Source organism: Capsicum annuum, chromosome 7 (assembly GCF_002878395.1).
Source record: "Capsicum annuum cultivar UCD-10X-F1 chromosome 7, UCD10Xv1.1, whole genome shotgun sequence".
In the NCBI taxonomy this organism is placed as follows: domain Eukaryota; kingdom Viridiplantae; phylum Streptophyta; class Magnoliopsida; order Solanales; family Solanaceae; genus Capsicum; species Capsicum annuum.
The window spans coordinates 171923981-171945485 of NC_061117.1; the positions used below are offsets into that span (position 1 = coordinate 171923981).

Consider the following 21505-nt stretch of genomic DNA (forward strand, 5'->3'; position numbering starts at 1 on the left):
TGGATATTTTTGCTTACATGTTTGTTATCTGAACCCCTGAATCCACTAAAAAAACAATATTTTAAACACTTTTTGAGTGAGTGTAACACACTCTCCCACGTCAGCTGTCACGTGTGCCACGTCATCTTCCACGTCATTTATATATATAAAAAATATTACATATTAAAATAAATAAATAAATAAAAAGAAAACCCCCTCCTCTTTCCCCCCCCCCCCCCCCCAATTTCTTTCCATTTGTTGTTCATCTTTCTCCATTCCGTTTCCCCATTTCTTTATTTTTGTTGTTTTTCTTTCTTCATTTCTTCTTCTTTTTTTTCTTACAAATGAACTTTTTCCATGGTCACTCTTAATACACACCATCACACACACTCACAATGAGCTTCCAATAATCATCTTCTACAGATTTTATACCTACATAATAAAAACTCATAGACACATAGAGATCCATGGCTTTCTGATATAGAGAAAACAATGCAAACACACACACTCAACTCACACACACCACACACTTTTCACTGATATCACGCGCACACACAGATCTGAGAGAGATTGAGCAAGAGAGAGAGTTGAACAACGAGAGAGAGAAAGAACGAAGCAGAGGGGGCGTGAGAGCTGAGGAAACGACCAAACGAACAGTCATTTGATAACCAAAATGGAAATGGGACAAATTCTCAAACCAACTGGACGACTCAAATGAAATGGATTATATTGGCGGCTGACCCATAGCTCATCGATAATGGTATTTCACAGATGATTTTCGACCGCTGGTGACAAATTTTTCTACGATGGCAAGTTCTGAGTCGTTTTTCGGTGGCTATGGTCGATTCCTGTGAAGAGCTTGGTCATTGATTTTAATGGGTTGTCTTCGCATCTCGTCGGAATTCGATCACACTCTCTCTGCTTTTCTCTCGATCTCTCACATTCTTGCCCTTTCCTTCATTGTTTTCTTACTCTCAATTTCTCCCTTGATCTCTCTCTCCGTGTGTGTATGTGTCTTTTTTAGTAAAGGATGCGTCTGTGTATATGAGTTGCGGAACAAAGGAAGATGGTGAGTGTATCATATATTGATGATGACGGGTGGAGAATTGTTGTTGTGTAGTTGCTAATCCATAAATAAAATAAAGGTTTTGTGTGAGTGTATGTTGAGTGAATATGTTGTGTGATTGTGTTTTGGTGTATGAGAATAGTGGGGGTGGAGGCGTTAATGGTGGTGGTGGATGGGGGTGGGTTGGGGTGGGGGAAATGGGATTGGGGTCGATGGGGAGGGGTGGGACGAGGGATGGTTGGATTGGGGAGGGGGATGGGGAAGGGGGAATTTTTAATTTTTTTTTTCTAAATTTATTATTTTTAAATTTTTAAAAATATTTTTAAATTAAAAAAATTAAAAAAAAAAAGTTGAGTGGCCTTTTTAATTTTTTTTTTAATTATTTTAATATAAAATTGACTAAAAATTAATCCCCACTCGCACCTTAGACGAGTGCCTTCACGTTCTTCGTCCTACTCAGCAATTTCAATGCCACGTAAGCTTGGTCAACGGTCAAAGGATGCAAAATATAGCTTTTTAATGGGTTCAGGGGTCCAGAGACAAACATATAAGTAGAAGTATTCAACTTACAAAACCGACATACTAGAGGGGTCCAAAAGGTCATTTTACCTAATTTTTATATGGTCATATGCATGATTTTTACATGTTTTTATTCTTTTTTTAGTTTAGTTTGATACCTACTTTATTAGTTGGTACTTCTTAATTGTGATGTTTTTATTCTATAACTCGGTTCGTTAACTCCTTGTTATTTTTTAAAGGAGAAAGTTGTGTTGAGTATCGTATTATGGGAGATAAGGGTGGAAGATGGGTGACAATGACAGGTACATTGGAGGATGCGGATGACACATTCCGTTATATGCCGGAAATATCATGTATGAAACTTGTTTTTCCTACTTTCTCAAGGAAGAAAAATCATTTTTCCATTTTAAGAAACTTTTTTCCTTGAAAAAAAACAGAAACTCAAAGATTAATTTAGCGAATCAAACATGAAAAGATAAAAACTATTTTCCTCTATCTACAAATCCAAACTGGGGGTAGGAAAAGGGAAAGTGAAAGACCGGAGGGGATTACAAGGTTAAAAATTAAAGGTTAAAAATTAAACTCTTATTAATAAAATTAAAATTCAGATAAATCAATCAATCAAGCAACTATAATTTCTTATTTTGTGATTGATTCGCTATTAAGGAGTACTTATTTAATTTGCAATTGAGAGCAAAATTTTTAAGAACAGCATTTAAATTACACACTACTACATTGAGGACATGCAAGGCTGTGCATTCATGAAAATCAGAACCTTGTCTTCCTCTTCACCCAAATAAAAGACCTCTTCCCAAAAATGAGTGGAAATTTCTACACAATTTCCTCATGCCAATGGATAGACTTGTATAATAAAGATATCGTACCAATAAATATTGTGTCGGCAGCAGTCAAATTATATCCACTACGTGTTACTCCTTTCTTTCTCTTACTTGTTCATTATATTAAAAATAAATTTTAATAATATTTATCTATTTTAAAAATTAATAACTTATTTATATCTATCCATTTTACTTTTAGCATTAAAGACGATTCATTATTCAAAATATTTTTTAAAATATTAAATTTATTATTTTTAAAGTATAATATGATAAAATAACCGATATCATTTACTATTTCTTAATTTGTATGTCAAGTCAATAGTGAACAATCATCTATGGACGGAAGGAGTATATAATTTGATCGATCACTTTCTTTTGAATCTCCTTTTCTTTTTCTTTTTATATCGCCTTCACTTATTATATCCAATTCATTCAATTTAAGTGTATTAGTTTAATTGAACAGAATTTAGAAAATAAAAGAAGACTTTATGTCATTTTAAATTGAAGATATGTGAAAAATCTTTTATAGTTTTAAATTTAGCACTTAAAATGTTTGAATTTAAAATCTTAATAAACATAAAAAGAGATACTCCATGTATAATTATGTTAGCAGTAGTCAAGTTGCGTAATTTCATGTCCACTAATAACTTGTAAAATGAATTAACTTTATTCTAAGGACTCTTATTTTATCGGTCAACTTTAAGGAAAATTCTCTTGAACGAGTGAATAATTTTTACTAATTCGTATTTGACACTATGTTGAGGAAGTACATTGGCTATGCATCCAACAATAACAATGCCTTATTCCCAAAGAAGTTGGAACCAACTATATAAGAGCTCATTAATTCATCATTTAAGCATATATTTATCATCATGATAAATAAATTATTAGTTTAGTGCTTCAATTTGATTCTTAAAAAGGATAGTGAACCAACTAGTTGACTCATATTCAAAGGGGGACTAAATACAACTCAAAAAATTCTAACATCATTCAAAGCCAGTAGATTCATTTTGTTGACGAGAAGCAAAGTACATAACATTATTGTTCGACATACATTATGGATTGTGCTTGCACATATATAGAATGTTTCTTCTAATTTATTTTCTTTTATGTTTTTGTCGCCCCAGTTCATGCATAAATTAAACGACGAGGTTATTCTTTTCCTGTGTATGAAGTTTTTGTGCACAAAAGTACTGCACATGCAATAAACACAACTGCTGAAATCTTGGTCGAATCACATTTTCAAACTTAGATACTCCCTTCGTCCCATTTTATGTGTCGCCATTTGACCGGGCATGGAGTTTAAGAAATAAGGAAAGACTTGGTAAAGTTTACCAAATTTTTTTTTTAATTAAGTGAGACCAATAAGGATAAAAGGGTAATTGTGCCTTTAAAAAGTTGTCAAATAAGAAAAGACGACACTTATTTTGGGACGAATTAAAAAAAAAGTGATGACACATAATTTGAAACGGAGGGAGTACTATTTATATACAAAGACAGATTCAGAATATAAATTTAATAAGTTTAACTTTTAAAATTTCTAATATTGAACAAATTATATTGTTAAATTACGAATTTAAAACTATTGAATATATTGAGAGTTATGAATTCGGCTGAACCTATAGTCTAAAGACTAAGTTCGCCTTTGATCAATGATCATATATATGCATATGCGCAAACTCATACGGAATGCAATTTTTGTCACCAAATACGTAATGCAATTGAACTGGTCAAATGAAAGTCAATACCCTATTAACACGTTATATTAACAATATAAAGATCTGCAATTGAACTGGTCAAATGAAAGTCAATACCCTATTAACACGTTATATTAACAATATAAAGATCTACTAATTGATTTTCTTTTTGATGTGTGTGAACAAAGTCAATAGTTGGAGACTTTTAATCGTGGAAAAGATTGTGAAGTTAAGTATTACAGATTGTAGAGATATTTGTAAGTGTGTGAGGTTCTTTGAAAAAATTATACAAGATCAACTCAAATTGATTATTGTTACACCATGTTAAAGAATATATTTGGTGGATTTGCGCAACAATCGATATCAAAAGAATTAATTCAATAAAGCGAGAATGAAAATATAGAAGTGATGACATGAGGCTCGATTTACTACCTTTACCACGTCAAAAGATAGCATGGGGATAGACGTCTCTTTGGGCTTCAATGACCTCCGACACATGGTTAGCACGCATGAATCTTGAAACATGACCCGCGAATGTGGTAATGAGCCACATAAAACTTAGTTTGAGGAGGAGACTTGTGGCTTATGGTTTTGAGCCACACAAAACTTAGTTCGAGGAAGAGACTTGTGGCTTATGGTGTTGAGCCACTCAAAACTTAGTTGACAGAGAATTCTAAGTGTGTGTACATAAGTTCACGTTGATAGCTGAAAAGATTGAAAAATTAAATATAAGTTGCGTGGATATTCTTATTGATGTGAGATCTTTTGAAAAAATCATACAGACTTGGCCTCAAAAAGATGAATATTATGACATGTTACGAGTATCTTTGCCATGAATTAACTCAACAAAATATATTTAGATTTTACATTCCTTCTTTTATCCCCAAATTAATTACTTAAATGACAATTGTAACTATTAACAGTGTAATTTAACCAATTACTCCAATAATAAAAGTTAACCGATTATAAATGATCAATTAATAAAGTTATCGATTAATGTTTATCACAAAGGCATACTTGTCATTAGGGTGATAAAATTAATCCATAAAAATTTGATTTATTCAAATTTGAACGAACTAAATAGTAAATATCCAATCATTTTTTAACTGAATTCATTTAAGTAGTTCGTTTAAATTCAGTTTGTCTCACTCATTTGACAAGTATACCCATTCATTTATAACTGACTTATAAATTAGTGTGCATACCATGAGCTCGTAATCTATTCTAAAGAATGTTGGATGAGTATGATTCTTTTTTCTTTCTTCTTTGTCATTTTTCCCATTTTGAACCAACACCTATACAACAGTAGAAGGGGATTGCAGTACTACTTTTCAAGAATATGAGAGTGAAATGAGGTCTAGCCCAAAATCAGGGACAACAATCACGTTGAGAAAAAGTTGAAGTTGGTTACTTCTTCTCTTCTATTCCACGACAAAAATAAAAGCGACATGTGGATCATAAACAAAAATACATAAAGAACCATGGGGATCATAAATATTGTATCTTCCATTTTCAAAACCAACAAAATTAAGTAACAAACCGTTACAACTTTAGAATTTTGACTCCCCCTCCCCACCCCAACCCCCAGCAATAAATTAATTTTGTATTCTCTGAATTTCAATCTGTTTGTCCAAAATTCTTTTTAATATATAAGAATGTCTTTTTTCTTTTTTCACAAACTCTTTAATTTCAATTTTTCATCTGATATGTTAAGAGACAATTTGATATATTTAACGTATTTTTAATATAAGATTATAAAATTTAAATTCTTTTTTTATTTTTTAAAAGTCAGTGTGTAGTTAAAATAGGTGAAGTAAATTAAAACTATATTCATATATGAGAGAGAAACAGAAGATTTTTTTTCGTTTTCACTTTCACTTAGGAAAGTGACGCACTTAGACATCTACATATTCCCCACTAGAATATAGATCCCAATTCAAGAAACAGAGCAAAACAGTGCAAACAGAGCACAGTTTTGCTTAGAGCTTCTCCTTTTCCTTCACTGCTAACTCCTAAAACCTCTTTAGGAGTGACATTAGAAGGGGAAAAAATAAACAATTTCCAATTATGAAGAGTTTTTTGTACCATTCTTCTATTCTCCTTTTACTCTCCACCATTTTTGCTTCTTCCGCTATAGCTTTTGATTATGCAGATGCTCTCCAAAAGAGTCTTCTTTATTTCGAAGCTCAAAGGTCCGGTCGATTACCTTATAATCAACGTGTCACTTGGCGCGACCATTCTGGCTTAACTGATGGCTTAGAAGAAGGGGTAACTACACTATTTAATAAAAAATTAATTGTTCATGTTAAGTTAGAAATTGGTGTGATTTGGATAAGTTGATGAATTTTGGATGTTTGTAATTAACAATGTAGGTGGATTTGGTTGGAGGTTACTATGATGCGGGTGACCATGTGAAATTTGGGTTGCCAATGGCATTCACTGTGACAATGTTGTCATGGAGTGTGCTTGAATATGGTGAAGAGATTTCTTATGTAGGGGAAATGGAACATGCTTTTGAAGCTATCAAATGGGGTACCGATTATTTCATCAAAGCACACACTAGCCCAAATGTGTTATGGGCAGAGGTAATTAAACAGAGTTTAGAGCTAAAAAAAAAAGGTTTTTCTTAGACAATTTAAAAATTGTTAACTTTGTGACATATATAGGTGGGAGATGGAGACACTGATCATTACTGTTGGCAAAGGCCAGAGGACATGACAACTTCTCGTCGAGCATTCAAGATCGACGAGAACAACCCCGGCTCTGACCTAGCCGGGGAGACGGCCGCAGCAATGGCAGCCGCTTCCATTGTGTTTAGGAAAAATAATCCACATTATTCTCACTTATTATTGCACCATGCTCAACAGGTAAATTATTAACGATTAAAGGATTTAAGTTGTATACATTTTTTTTTACTAAACTTGGTATATATGGTGGGGTACAATGAACATGGTGCAGTTATTTGAGTTTGGTGAAAAGTACAGAGGGAAATATGACAAGAGTGTTGGAGTAGTGAAGAACTATTATGCATCAGTGAGTGGGTACGAAGATGAGTTGTTGTGGGCATCACTGTGGCTATACAAGGCCACCGACAAAGAAGAGTATTTGGAGTATGTAATTAACAAGGCAAATTCATTTGGAGGTATTGGTTGGGCTATTACTGAGTTCAGTTGGGATGTTAAGTTTGCTGGTCTCCAAATTATTGCTTCTAAGGTACCGACACTAACTGTTCCCATCAACTTTTTTGAGCTTTACTTTTGTTCCTGACCGTCCATGTTGTCTCAACATTTTAAAATTCTCATGGTAGTCGTGTTGGATTCTCTAAAATATGTACGATTTTACGTTTTGGAGGATTCGCCACATATGTCTAACGATGTTTTTAAAAGGTTCAAACAACATGGCTAATGGTGAATCATTATTTAGTTAAATTATCTAGGTAACGTTTAGCAAGACTTGTATGGTAATCTGAAAAACAAGTAAATAATTACTTGTTACGTGTTAAATTGTTATGCCAGGGAAAATGTTCATTACCTAGGTTATACAATGTGCTTTAATGCATGTGCTCTGCTTTGAATTTTGATGTGATGAACTATTGTGAATTGTCTTTTCTCACTTATGCATTAGATTTCATTTTCAAATGTTTGAATTTCTTGGGCCACCACGTTTTGTACCGCATTAGCGTCTAATATTTCAATTTCAAATCTTATAAAACGTGTATCCATAAGAAATCAAAAAAGAGAATGTACGCTTTTAAAGTAAGAGTTCTAGCAGTGACTTTTTTTTTTTTAAGATGTCTTTGTGTCAAATCTCCTGTGGTTGCTTTTTGTTAAGAGTCAAATGTGGAATTATACTTTTATTTCTGCGTGGGATATGTATGCTTTTTAACTTTATGGAAAACTTAGTAGTAGTACTGTACATAATAAGGATTGAGTAATAAAGTTGCTAGAGCTATGTGAAGTGAGCGCAAATCAAGGTATCTTATTAAATGAAGGACTCAATATGTGGTGAATAAAGGCATAGATAGGGGCCTTGGAGAACAATGTCACATGCATATTCATGCCGTTGCATTGGTCATTTGACAGTGCCTTTAATGTGGGGATCTTCAATTCATATGGTTAAGGAAGAAAAAGAAAAATATGTTAGATCTAAATTTGACACGTTTTATTCTAATTTTTCTTAAAATATATTTGGTCCTAAATACCTCCTTATATTTGGCCTTTAATAATCGTTTCATGGGTAATTACAAGTTATTGTTTGAGCGGATAACGTTGTAGAAGTCAAATGTTGGGGGTAATAAGGATCAAACATTGTTCAAGGAGAATCTAAACAAAAAACGACAAGTTTAGAGAGGTCTTTAGGTATTCTCCCAAATTTTCTTTGGCTAAGAAGAAGAAAAGAAAAGGCTAGTTATGTAGACAAATTACCTCACCTATTTTAGCTACTCCACACTGGCCGTAAAGGCATGTTTTTCTTCCTTTTTTGAGATCTCGCTTTGAGCCAATTTGGGCAGAACAGTATCGAAGCTCAGGTGGTAATGCAAGTGCACGTTGACTGCAGTAACCCCTCGGGCATGCTCCTTTTACGAGCAAGCAAATAGCCAGTGCTATAAGACACAAATAGTAATATGCATTCAAATGATAGAAAACAATACTGTAATTATAAACTGCAACTCAAATTATGATAGTAACTCTAATCGGGCATACTATAGTATATTTTTTCTTAAAAAAATTTGCTTCTATATGATGTAAGACTGCATGCAATAGATCTTTGCGGTTTGACTTTTCTCCAAACACCAAACATAGTGGGAGTTTTAGTAAATCGGGCTGCCTTTATGATGTGATGTATAATGTTTGTGATGAAAACATTGCTGGTGATTTTGATTTGAGTTCCCACAACATTGAATTTCCATCTACCCAACTTCAAAATTTTGGAAAATTATAAGCAGATTTGCCCCACTCTGTCTCACTTCATGTAGTTTGCTACTGTACTATATGTATTGCATACATCTTTATTTGATATAAAAAATAATTGAGCACAAATTGTTATATTTAACATTTATTCAAAATTTAATAGAGCACTCTCCTTTTTAGCATGATAAAAATCCATATCCCTTCAAAAATGGTGGTAGTATTACAACTTGTTATGGACACATCTAATAAATTGATTTGACAACCCACTGATCAGCACATGACCCATACCCAAAATAATCAAAATGAGAAAAATATATAACTATCTAAATTTACTTGACAATGATACGATTTTTTAGGATCATTATGTTTTGCTAAAAAGATAGAGAAATTCCAACTTATTTAAAACTGAGTCATGATTTTTATTATTTGAATTTGTCAATGCAGTTACTGCAGAAGGAAAAACACAAGAAACACCACCACATACTGGAGCAGTATCGGTCGAAAGCCGAACACTACATATGTTCATGTCTCAACAAAAACAACGGCAACACTAACGTTCGGCGCACCACAGCCGGCTTATTATACGTCCGGCAATGGAACAACATGCAATACGTATCGACGGCCACTTTCTTACTTACAATTTACTCAGATTTCCTTTCAAAATCCAACCAAAAAATCATATGCCATGGTGGAATAATTGATCATGAAGAGCTATTCAATTTTGCCAAATCCCAAGTGGACTACATCTTGGGCTCAAATCCAAGAAACATGAGCTATCTTGTGGGCTTTGGCCCAAACTACCCAAAAAGAGTACACCATAGAGGGGCCTCAATTGTGTCATATAGAGAAAACAAGGGCTTTATTGGATGTACCCAAGGGTATGATTATTGGTACAACAAAGATGGGCCAAACCCAAATGTTCTAATTGGGGCAATTGTTGGTGGGCCTGATAATCAAGATGATTTTAATGATGATAGAGCAAATTATGTGCAGACAGAGGCGTGTACATATAATACAGCACCTCTTGTCGGAATTTTTGCAAAGTTGAATTTCTTGAATAATCCACCATTAATTGCATCTTTCTAAAAAAGAAATGTTACATGAAATATTATAGTCACAGAATATGTTTACTTATCTTTCTTGGTTTGTATTTTTCTCTTTTTGGGTATTCTTATATGGTGGCTAAATTTGGTAACAGCCCCATGACTGACACCTTGTGTACCCCAATTGTGCATATTTGATAATGCAAGAAATCAACTTATGTATTAAATCTATGTATTTTCATTGACTTGTCTATTTCAATATTGTATATGAATTATATACATGGATGGTTACAAAAATAGTTTTACTCTATTTGTGAATTTTGCTATTTGAATATTTGATTAGTCATCACGTTATGTAACGACGAAATGTTTCCCCTACGATAAAGGTGATGTCTTTCTAAACACCTCTTCTGTTAAAGATTTGAAGTTTTCCGACTTCTGCGGCACTTTAGGTAAATAAAACAGAAAATACGGCACTTTAGGTAAATAAAAGAGAAACTTAAAAGAGATATTTGACTTCAATGCTAAGCTAAGTTTATACGCTTTTTATCCATAACCTAAAGGTTACCCACAGTGTCGCAACCAAGTATCCATATAAGTGGATTAAAAAACATACTCTACTACATACAAATCTAAACTTGAACGTGTGATCTAAGATAATATTTGATCTTGTTCGCCAATACACTTAAATCATCTCTCATATATGTTGAGAGGATCAGAAACTAATTCAATATTTATAAATTTGAGCAAAATTACTCGAAGGAATCTATAACTTATGCACTACATCTCCCTTGTCTCACATTGTTCCGCGCCCAGGGGCGGAGCCAGCCCTTTTGGTAGGGGTTCATCCGAATCTACTTTGACGAAAAAATATGCTGGGTTCAATTGGTGTGAATGGAAAATGAAAAGTTGCTTGGAAGGAACAAAACTCTTCGAGTAAAAGCACACTATTTTGGGAAAAGGTATGACTGTTTGGATGGTTGTGGATGTTCGAAAAAGACACCCTCTTTCGAATGGACAGATATAACTGTTCAGAAAGGATACACCTTTCCGGTGAACCATTGCAACCTTTTCGGTGGACCATTGCCATCTTTCAGAAGGGGCACTTAGTGGCTATATAAACCTGTATTTTTCCACAGGCTTAGTATGAATTTTTCTGCACTTGAAAACATTTCTTATCTTCTAAAATACTCCGTATGATCATCTAATTGTTGAGTGAGTTCGAAGAGAATTTGATCGTTTGAGGTACCACTCCAGTTGGATTGTTAAACCATTTTATCCTGGGAGGAAAATTCTGCAACCTCGGGTACTTAAGGGGAATTGTTTTCTTAAGGACACTCCTTGAAGTCGGGAGACTTGGCCTTTTTTTGTTTCATCTAATTTTCTGAAAAAAACACACTTCTTTGAAAGGTCTTTTTGATCTTGCATTGAGGGTGTTACATAACTTCATAAGTGTTCTTGTTTTATACTTGAACTTGTGTTGAAGTTGTTGTTGTCATATACAAATTCTTGTATACCCGTAAAGCAACAATCTTAAGGAAATAAATGGAAAAAAAATTGTTTTGCTTATTTGGTGACATTTTCTTTTTACTAAAGTTTTTTTTCATAATCTGTATTGTTTGGTTTCTGGAGATTAAAGCTTTAAGCTTTCTACTCTGTTTGAACTTAACAAGTGATTTGAAGAAATAAAATCTTCATCACAAGTTAGAGGTCATTCAGTTGACGGTTGGAAGTCATAAAAACTTCATCGTTAAACTAGAAACAAGGGGTGTTTAAAGTTGCTACAACTTTATAAGTAGTATTTTAATATACTAAAATTTACTGTCTTATTGTGACATGAAGATGACTACTGACAATTAAGTGAATGATACTGTAACGACTGTGGCAGCAACTAATGTTGCCACAATAAGTCTTACGAGTGCTCCGCAGGCAATGGCACCAGTGGAGAAACTCAGAAAATTTATGGGTGTTGATTTCAAAAGGTGGCAACAGAAGATGTTCTTCTACCTTACAACTTTATGTCTTCAAAGATTCACATCTGAAGAAGCTTCAGAGGTACCCAAGGGAACTTCAGACCAGGAGAAATTTGTTGTTATAGAGGCGTGGAAACACTCCAATTTTCTATGCAGGAATTACATTCTAAATGGCCTCCAGGATGAACTATACAATGTGTATAGTGGAATAAAGATGACAAAAGAGTTGTCGGAGGTGCTAGAAAGAAAATATAAGACTAAGGATGCTGGAACCAAAAAGTTATTCGTTATAAAAATGTTCTTGATGTTCACATGAACTTAATTGTAGGTATGATTGTGAACGAGGTGTTTCAAGTCACGGCAATAATAGAGAAGTTACCACCTATGTGGAAGAACTTCAAGAACTACTTGAAACATAAGCGAAAGGAAATGATAGTCGAAAATCTTATAGTAAGACTGCACATTAAAAAAGACAACAAAGCCACGGAAATAAGGTTGAAAGGAAATTCTATAATAAATGGAGTAAATATTGTAGAAGACAACCATAACAACTCCAAAAAGTGAAAGAAACCTGGACATGAAAGCAATCAACCTAAGAAGAAATTCAAGGAAAAATGCTTTAACTGTGGCAAGATTGGCCACAAGTCAACGGATTGTCGTGCCCCAAAGAAAGGAAAAAGGAAGGACCAAGCAAATATGGGTGAATCCTAGAAAGAAACGGACGATTTGTGTGTCATGTTGTCTGAATGCAACTTCGTGGGAAATCCTCAAGAATGGTGGATGGATTCTGGTGCCACACGCCACGTTTGTTCAAATAAGGAGTTGTTTGTTGCTTTTGCTACGGCTTAAGGTGAAGAGAAGATATATATGGCCAACTTCGCAACTACAAAAGTTGAAGGAACAGGAAAAGTCTGCCTGAAAATGACATCAGGCAAAGTGTTGACTTTGAATAATGTCCTGTATGTACTGGAGTTACGGAAGAACTTAATTTCTATATCAGTTCTTGAAAAAAAAATAGATTTAAATGTGTATTTGTTTCAGGAAAAATTGTACTTAGTAAAGGAGAAGTGTACGTAGGAAAAAGCTACCTCTCTAAGGGTTTATTCAAAATGAATATAATAAATGTTGAAATCAATAAAAGTTTAGTTTCTTCTTACTTGGTTGAGTCTTATGATTTATGGCATGAACGATTAGTAGATGTCAATTACAAAACATTGCGAAGACTGATTAACTTAGAAGTTTTGCAAAACTTTGAGTGTAGTAAATCAAAATGTCAAACGTGTGTGGAATCAAAGTATGTTAAGTATCCGTATAAGTCCGTTGAAAGGAATTTCAATCACTTAGACTTAATCCATACTGATATTTGTGACATGAAGTCAACACTATCTCATGGTGGAAAAAAGTATTTTATAACTTTTATTGACGATTGTACTAGATACTGTTATGTCTATTTGCTAAACAGTAAGGATGAAGCAATAGATGTGTTTAGGCAATATAAAACAAAAGTTGAAAATCAATTAGAGAAAAAGATCAAAACGATAAGAAATGATAGGGGCGGAGAATATGAATCACTCTTTGCGCAAATATGTGTAGAGAATGAAATTGTCCATCAAACTACGAACCCGTATTCATCTCAATCTAATGTAATTACGGAAATAAAAACCCAAACTTTAAAGGAAAAACTGAACCTTAAAGGAAATGATAAATGTCTTACTTATAAGTTCAGGTTTACCGCAAAACTTGTGGGGGAAAGCTATCCTTACAGCTAACCGAATACTCAATAGAGTGCCCTATGGTAAAACACAATAAATTCTATATGAAAAATGGAAAGGAAGGAAACCCAACTTGAAATATTTCAAAGTGTGAGGATGTCTAGTGAAGGTCTAAGTTCCTATGCCTAAAAGGGTAAAGATAGGACCTAAGATGGTGGACTGCGTATTCATAGGATACGCTAAAAGTAGTAAAGCATGTCGATTTTTGGTTGATAAATTCGAACATTTGAATATCAATGAAAATATAGTAATTAAGTCAAATAATGCTGAATTCTTTGAACACATTTATCCATATAAAACTAGACATGAACAGTCTAGTGGGGGGTCTAAACGACCTCGAGATGAACCAAGTGAGGATGTACATAATCATGAGAATCCAAGACGTAGTACACGTCAAAGAACGTCAACTTCATTTGGATCGAATTTTGTAACATTTCTGTTAAAAAATGAGCCTCGAATATTTAACGAAGCGATGATGTCTTCAGATTCATTCTTTTGGAAAGAGGCAGTCAATAGTAAGATTGATTCAATATTAAGTAACCATACGTGGGAATTTGTTGATCTTCCTTCAGGAAATAAACCTTTATGTTCTAAATGGATCTTCAAAAGAAAAATAAAGGTGGATGGTACTATTGACAAATACAAGGCAAGACTTGTAGTAAAAGGCTTCAAACAGTAAGAAGGCCTTAATTACTTTGATACATACTCACCAATAGCAAGGATAACATAAATTCGAATGTTAATTGCCTTGGCGGTGGTATATGGTACGTCAATTCAAATGTTAATTGCCTTGGCGGCGGTATATGGTCTTGAAATCCATCAAATGGATGTGAAAACAACATTCCTAAATGGAGAATTAGAGTAAGAAATCTATATGGAACAACCTGAAGGTTTTGTGGTTTCAGGAAAAGAAAATAAGGTGTGCAAACTTGTTAAGTCACTTTATGGACTAAAACAAGCACCTAAACATTGGCATATGAAGTTTGACCAAATTATGTTGGCAAATGAGTCCAAGATAAATGAATGTGATAAATGTGTTTACATTAAAGACACTCTAAATCACCAAGTCATTGTTTGTTTATATGTAGATGATATGTTGATCATCAATAGAGAGATTTTTGACATAAATGCTACAAAACAAATGCTCGAGAGCAATTTTGATATGAAAGATCTTGGAGTTGCGTATGTGATCTTAGGAATAAGAATCCATAGAAATCTACAAGGGTTGGCATTGTCACAGCCTCATTACATCGAAAAGGTACTTGACAAATTCAAGTATTTGAAATTTGGTATTGCCAAGACTCCATTGAAAGTAAACTTCACACTTCAAAAGAATGAGGGTGAAAGTGACTCACAGTTAGAATACGTAAGAGTGTTGGGATGTTTAATGTATATCATGAATTGTACATGACCATATATAGCATATACTATTGGTAAGTTGAGTCGGTACACGAGTAATCCCAATAAAAATCATTGGATGGCAATGAAAAGAGTTTTGGGGTATCTTAAATACACTCAAGACTATGTTTTGCATTATAATAAATATCCCATGGTACTTGGAGGATGTAGAGATACAAATTGGGTCACTAGATCGAATGAAGTAAAATCCACGAATGGATATGTATTTATTATAGGTGGAGAAGCAGACACTTGGAAATAATCCAAACAGACATGTGTTGCTTGCTTTACAATGGAATTAGAATTTATCGCATTAAATAAAGACGGTGAAGAAGCAGATAGCTCCAAAATTTCTTGGAAGATATTCCTTATTGGCCCAAACTATTAGCCCCAGTATGTATACATTGTGATAGTCAAGCTGCAATAGGATAGGGCTGAGAGCATGATGTACAACGGTAAATCTCGTTACATAAGACGAAGACATAATACCGTTAGAGAACTTCTCTCTAGTGGAATTATCACTGTTGACTATGTGAAGTCAAAGGATAATGTGTCGGATCCACTTACAAAATGACTATCTAGAGAAGGAGTTGAGAGGATATCCAAGGGAATGAGTTTATGGCCTAGGACAAGTCAGCATGGCGGTAACTCTACATAACAAAATGGAGATCCCAAGAGCTAGGTTCAAGGAGATCAAATAAAGTTGTGTCTGACAGGTTCAACATTGTCAATATATCCAACCCATTCTCATAATGTACACAATGTTTAGTAAATAAGGATAAGACTTATGAAGTGAAGTCTTTTAATAATTATCTAAACTTGGCAGATTTGACCAAATAGTTTAATCTATAGGATTGAACGTTTAGAAATCACCTATGTGAGGGCGAAGTGGAAGCCGCTTCAAAGAGAATGTTCGTAAAGGCCTATTCTCTAAGCTCTCATGAGATTGGAACGTATTCATGGCTGAAACGAACAAAACCCTTAGAACCATAAATGGTAAAAGGTTGGTTGTGTGTTGTCTAGGTATATTTAAAGCTCGACGTTTCAAAGATATCAAATCTACCAATTGACCGAGTGCATTCGATGCATATTCACTACGAAAAGTTCAAAGGAAAACTCACTTATCCAGATGTATTCAGTATTTGCTTGATGATCACATACTTGTCCATAAAGTTTTACAAAGATTAGCCATTCCCCATTCATGTGGGGGATTGTTGGGTTCAATTGGTGTGAATGGAAAATGAAAAGTTGCTTGGAAGGGACATAACTCTTCGAGTAAAAGACACACTATTTTGAAAAAAGGTATAACTGTTTGGATGGTTGTAGATGTTCAGAAAAGACACACTTTTTCGAATGGAAAGACATGACTGTTCAGAAAGGATACACCTTTTCAGTGAACCATTGCCATATTTCAGAAGGGGTACTTAATAGCTATATAAACCTGCATTTTTCCACAGGTTTAGTATGTTTTTCTGTATTTGAAAACATTTCTTATCTTTTAAAATACTCCGTGTGATCATCTAACTATTGAGTGAGTTCGAAGAGAATCTTATCGTTTGAGGTACCACTACAGTCGGATTGTTAAGCCATTTTATCCTGAGAGAAAAATTCTGCAACCTCGGGTACTTGAGGAAAATTATTTCCTTAAAGACACTCTGTGAAGTCGGGGGACTTTTTCTTTTTCTATTTCATCTAATTTTCTGGAAAAAAAACACTTCTTTGAAAGGTCTTTTTGATCTTGTGTTGAGGGTGTTATAGAACTTCATAAGTGTTCTTGTTTAATACTTGAACTTGTGTTGAAGTTGTTGTTGTCATATACAGATTCTTATGTACCCATAAAAAAATAAAATATATTATTTATACATAATTAAAATTAATTTATATATTAACGGTAGGTATTGAACCTCATTTGGCTAGGTTTTCTTCAATATTGAACCCCCTTAGTTGAAATTCTAGCTCTGCCTCTATCTGCGCCCATTGGTCATACATAAAAAAATGAATGTTTTCAAGGAACACAAAATAAAATTGAGGTGATACAAGCATGTGGATATATATAATCTTCCTATAATAACCCACACAAATGATCAAATGGTAATTAGACAATTCATAGTCCAACTTTTTTGGGAAATATAGCAGGATTCAGTGTATCCCTGCAAAAAAGACACAACAATTGGTTCAGAAAAATTAGAACAATATCACTTGGAAAGAAACAAGAGAATACTAGCATTCATCATACTATTTCTCCACACCCATTCAACATAAGCCCTCCAACGTGTCCTTCTACGATTTGTTGGACAGTTTTTTTATTAAAAAAAGGATATGAAATTTAATTCTTAGGATGTGTGTTTTGTTTGATATAAATGAATAATGAGATTTTTTAAATTTTGGACCTTCCAAAAAAGGATGTCTTCTTATACCTTTATTTCCCTTTTCACGCACAAAATACGCACAGACATATGACTTGTCTAAGAGTTTGGCTAGTAGGTCGAATGATGATTAAACAAGTTGGGGTCCTGATCCGAATGAGACCAAAAACATTTCTTTATTTGATTTGACGATTTATTTTTTTCTTTTATTTATTTTACATGCTTATTTATTTGGGATAGTTAATTTATTATATAAGCAGTTCCCTTGTTATTATAAATTATGTCATTTCTTTCTCCTCGCTTATCTTATTATATGTGTTTACTGTTTTTATTAGTTAGATAATTAATAATTAGAAATAATAAAATAACGTGTTTTGTTCATTAATTGTTTTATCACTTAGTTAAACATTGAATTAATAATAAAATAGGAGACCTTTATTTGATCACATAGAATCCCCACATAAAATACGAATTCGGCCGGAAACCACCTTTGTGGACCTCGAAAGGTGCCTAAAACCTTTCTTTTGAGGTAATTTGAACCCTTACCTAAACACTGGTGAACTAAGACAAACAACAAAATAGGTTCGTAGTAGCCTAGACCGGTGCCCTAACGTACCTTAATTTGTTAGGTGGAGACTCTTCACACTCTACCCTTTAAAACAATCCAAAAAAGAGTGGTCACGTCGAATCCCGCTTTCCACGAGAAAAATGGGGTGCGACAAAATGGCGACTCTGCTGGGGATCTTAGGTTCTAACCATTGCTAATTTTTATTTTATGTGGGATTCTACTACTTTCTTTGTCTTATTGTTCTATAATTACTTTACCTTTTTTCTTCTTTTTATTGTCTATCTCATGGTTGATATATATGTTAGTCCTTTCTCCTTTCCCCTTTTATGTCTTATTCATATTTCTCTATGTCTATCTTTGGTGATTGATTTATACATGTTAGTCCCTTCTCCTTTCCCCTTTTATGTGTTATTCATATTTTTATATGTCTACTTTTGGTGATTGATTTATACATGTTAGTCCCTACTCCTTTTCCCCTCTTTATGTGTTATTTATGTTTCTCCATGTATACTTTTGCTTTTATTGGTGATTTAATTTATACATGTTAGTCCCTACCCCTTTTTATGTGTTATTTCTCCATGTATACTTTTTCTTTTATTGGTTATGTGCTTTAGTGTTTATTTCCCTATTGCTAAAGCATGCTACTGTATATTGCTATGTGCTATGTGTTTATACTTTATATAACTGGCATTCCGCTCATACTCTCCTCCACTTGGAAACCTCTCTTATTTTCTTTTACGAACGGTTGCGTGGTTGTACAGACGTTCTTTCTTGAAACACCCTTAGGGATATGCCTTGTGGATCGGTCAATCAGCGGTGCGTTGACAGCCACAAGCTTTCCTACTCTCAAGTTATCCGCTTGAGAGGACCTTGTCAAAACCACTCTTATTCTTAGAACCTAACTGTTTATCCCTTTACTAAGGAATAAACACTCTCACAAACCTAGAATTTCATGTTAGAAAACCTGGCCCTAAGTTCTAACGGATCCCATGACCCCGAAAAGAACGCTTTACTATTTATGTGCATTTTGAGAGACAATTATGCCAAAATAATGTCATTTGCTCTTTGGGGGTAGGGTAGACTAATGTTTTGTTTTGCAGATTAAATGGCCATTCCTACTTCATACCTAAAATTTGGCATGGTTTGATGCATGCCGCTTCACATGAAATATTGGTGGTCGGATTTGGGGTACTATGGACGGAGCATGGTAGAGAAGGCATTAGGGAGTTTACCCTCTCTAATGAACATCAAACCATGTAAACAAGCCATCACCGTTTTGATAAGGCATTAGAAACTGACAAGAAGGAGCAACACGAAGAAGACGTGTTTAGAATTTAGTTTAGCATTCATGTTTTTCAGACATTCTTGTATTTATTTTTACTGAAGTGTTGAAACATTTCGAATAAATTAAGTTTAATTTTCTTTTGGGATTTATGTTTGAGCAAATAAGGTTATTCTATGGCATGATTGTCTCTCAAACAACGATAGGCCTACCTCTGGCACAAAAGAGGCTCCAAAAATAGGAAACGTCGAACAATGTGCTTGCTACATTTAATCTGCTTCATGTTTTTCATCACTAACACACTAACTTCTTCACTTCTATTGTTTTCGTTTGTTTTGTTTCCCCCTTCCATAGGTTGTTTATGCAATCTGGCTTATCACACTAGATTAAAGGGGGATCCTCCTTCTCCTCCTCCTCTACCTACAAGTTTCAGAGGTAAAGAAGCAATGGGTGATAATCACGTTGTTGGGGAAAAAGAAGGTGTTAGTTCAGAAGGGGACAGTGTCGTCGGTCAGAATAAAATAATACTGAAAATGGAACAACAAATTTTTGAGCTGCAAAGGGAGCTAGAGCAAGTACGCAACTTGGCTAAGCTTTCCCTTAACCTGAACACTCTGGAACTACAAGACGATGTCATGCCATTCCAAAATCCCAAGCTCTTTTTGACCATCCAACACCTCATCTCCAGCCCCAGATACCTACCAATGTCTAAAATCTCCAAAATACCACAACTCCTCTATATATGCCTACTCAAGAACCAAAAAACTTTATCTATCCTTCCCTACAAAAACCTCTGAATCCAAACCTATTCCACTATCATGCGTCTGGTAGCCATGACCAGAATCCAATCTATGTTGAAGCCTTTCCGCCTAACTGTCCTCAACCCGCATTTAAGAACCCAAAGAATGATTATACGATCCAGGCTGTAGTTGAGAGGGTGAGATAATTGGAAGGAAACAAAGGAATGAAGGGTCTCAATTATGAAGATTTGTGCATCCACCCAAACCTAGAAATGCCATAGGGGTACAAACCTCCCAAGTTTGAGTTGTACAATGGGACCGGAGATCCTAAGGCGCATCTGTGCATGTATTGTGACAAACTAGCAGGAGTAGAGAAGAACGAGAAGATTCGAATAAAGTTATTTATGAGGAGCCTCACGGGAGAGGCTCTCACGTGGTACATTGAACAAGATGTGAAAAAGTGGGCAGGCTGGCTTGACCTAGACTCTAGCTTTGTCGAGAGATTTGGGTACAATATTGATAATGCTCCTAGTTGGTCTTACATGCAGGCGGTGAGGAAGAAACCAAACGAATCCTTCCACGAGTATGCCATGAGATGGGGGGCCGAGGCTGCGAGAGCTCAGCCTCTAGTTGAAGAGCAACAAATGAAGGAATACTTTTTCAAGGCGCAAGAGCCACAATACCTTGACAAGCTATTGACAGTTACAGAAAAAAGTTTCTCCGAGATTATTCGAATAGGAGAAATGTTTGAGGATTGTCTTAAAAATGGTAACATCATCCGCTTAAACGCTTCATCTATAGGATCGACGGAAAAAAAAGAATAAAGAGGTAGGGTCGGTGATGAAGTCCCAGCCACAAACACCATATCTAACCTCCCTATACCCACCACAACCTCCAATGCCATATCAAGCTCTACTATACCAAATGCCTCATCCTTACAAAATGCACCCACAGTTCTCAAATCCTTCATATCCCATATATAATGTCCAACCCATCCAAGTTCAAACAACCCGTCCTACTCATATCCCTACTACCAAGCCTGCTTCCCTCAAGCCCAAGGGAAATGTTAAAAGAAAACAGTATACACCTTTAGCTGAACTGATGGCTCAACTGTATGAAAGGCTCAAAAGGCAGGCCATATCACAATCATTCCTGCTGTACAAGTTGACATGAAGTCACCATGGTATCGGCATGATCAAACCTGTGCCTACCATTCTAGCATAAGGGGGTATCCCATCGAGGTGTATTTTTCTTTAAAAACAAAATTCAACAGCTGATCGATACTAAGGTGATTCATTTGAAGGATTCGAAACCAAACGTCACCAATAATTCTCTCCCTGACCATGGGTAAAT

General features: G+C 34.7%; 1 protein-coding gene across 1 annotated transcript; it reads left to right on the forward strand.

Moving 5' to 3' along the window:
• Positions 1 to 5599: 5599 nt before the first annotated feature.
• On the forward strand, positions 5600 to 10280 carry LOC107878176 (endoglucanase 11). Its single transcript, XM_016725093.2, has 5 exons — positions 5600 to 6368; positions 6473 to 6685; positions 6767 to 6967; positions 7059 to 7313; positions 9455 to 10280. Exons 1-5 carry the CDS (start codon positions 6168 to 6170, stop codon positions 10094 to 10096), a joined length of 1512 nt encoding a protein of 503 aa, XP_016580579.1. The 5' UTR covers positions 5600 to 6167; the 3' UTR covers positions 10097 to 10280.
• The last annotated feature ends 11225 nt before the right edge of the window (positions 10281 to 21505 follow it).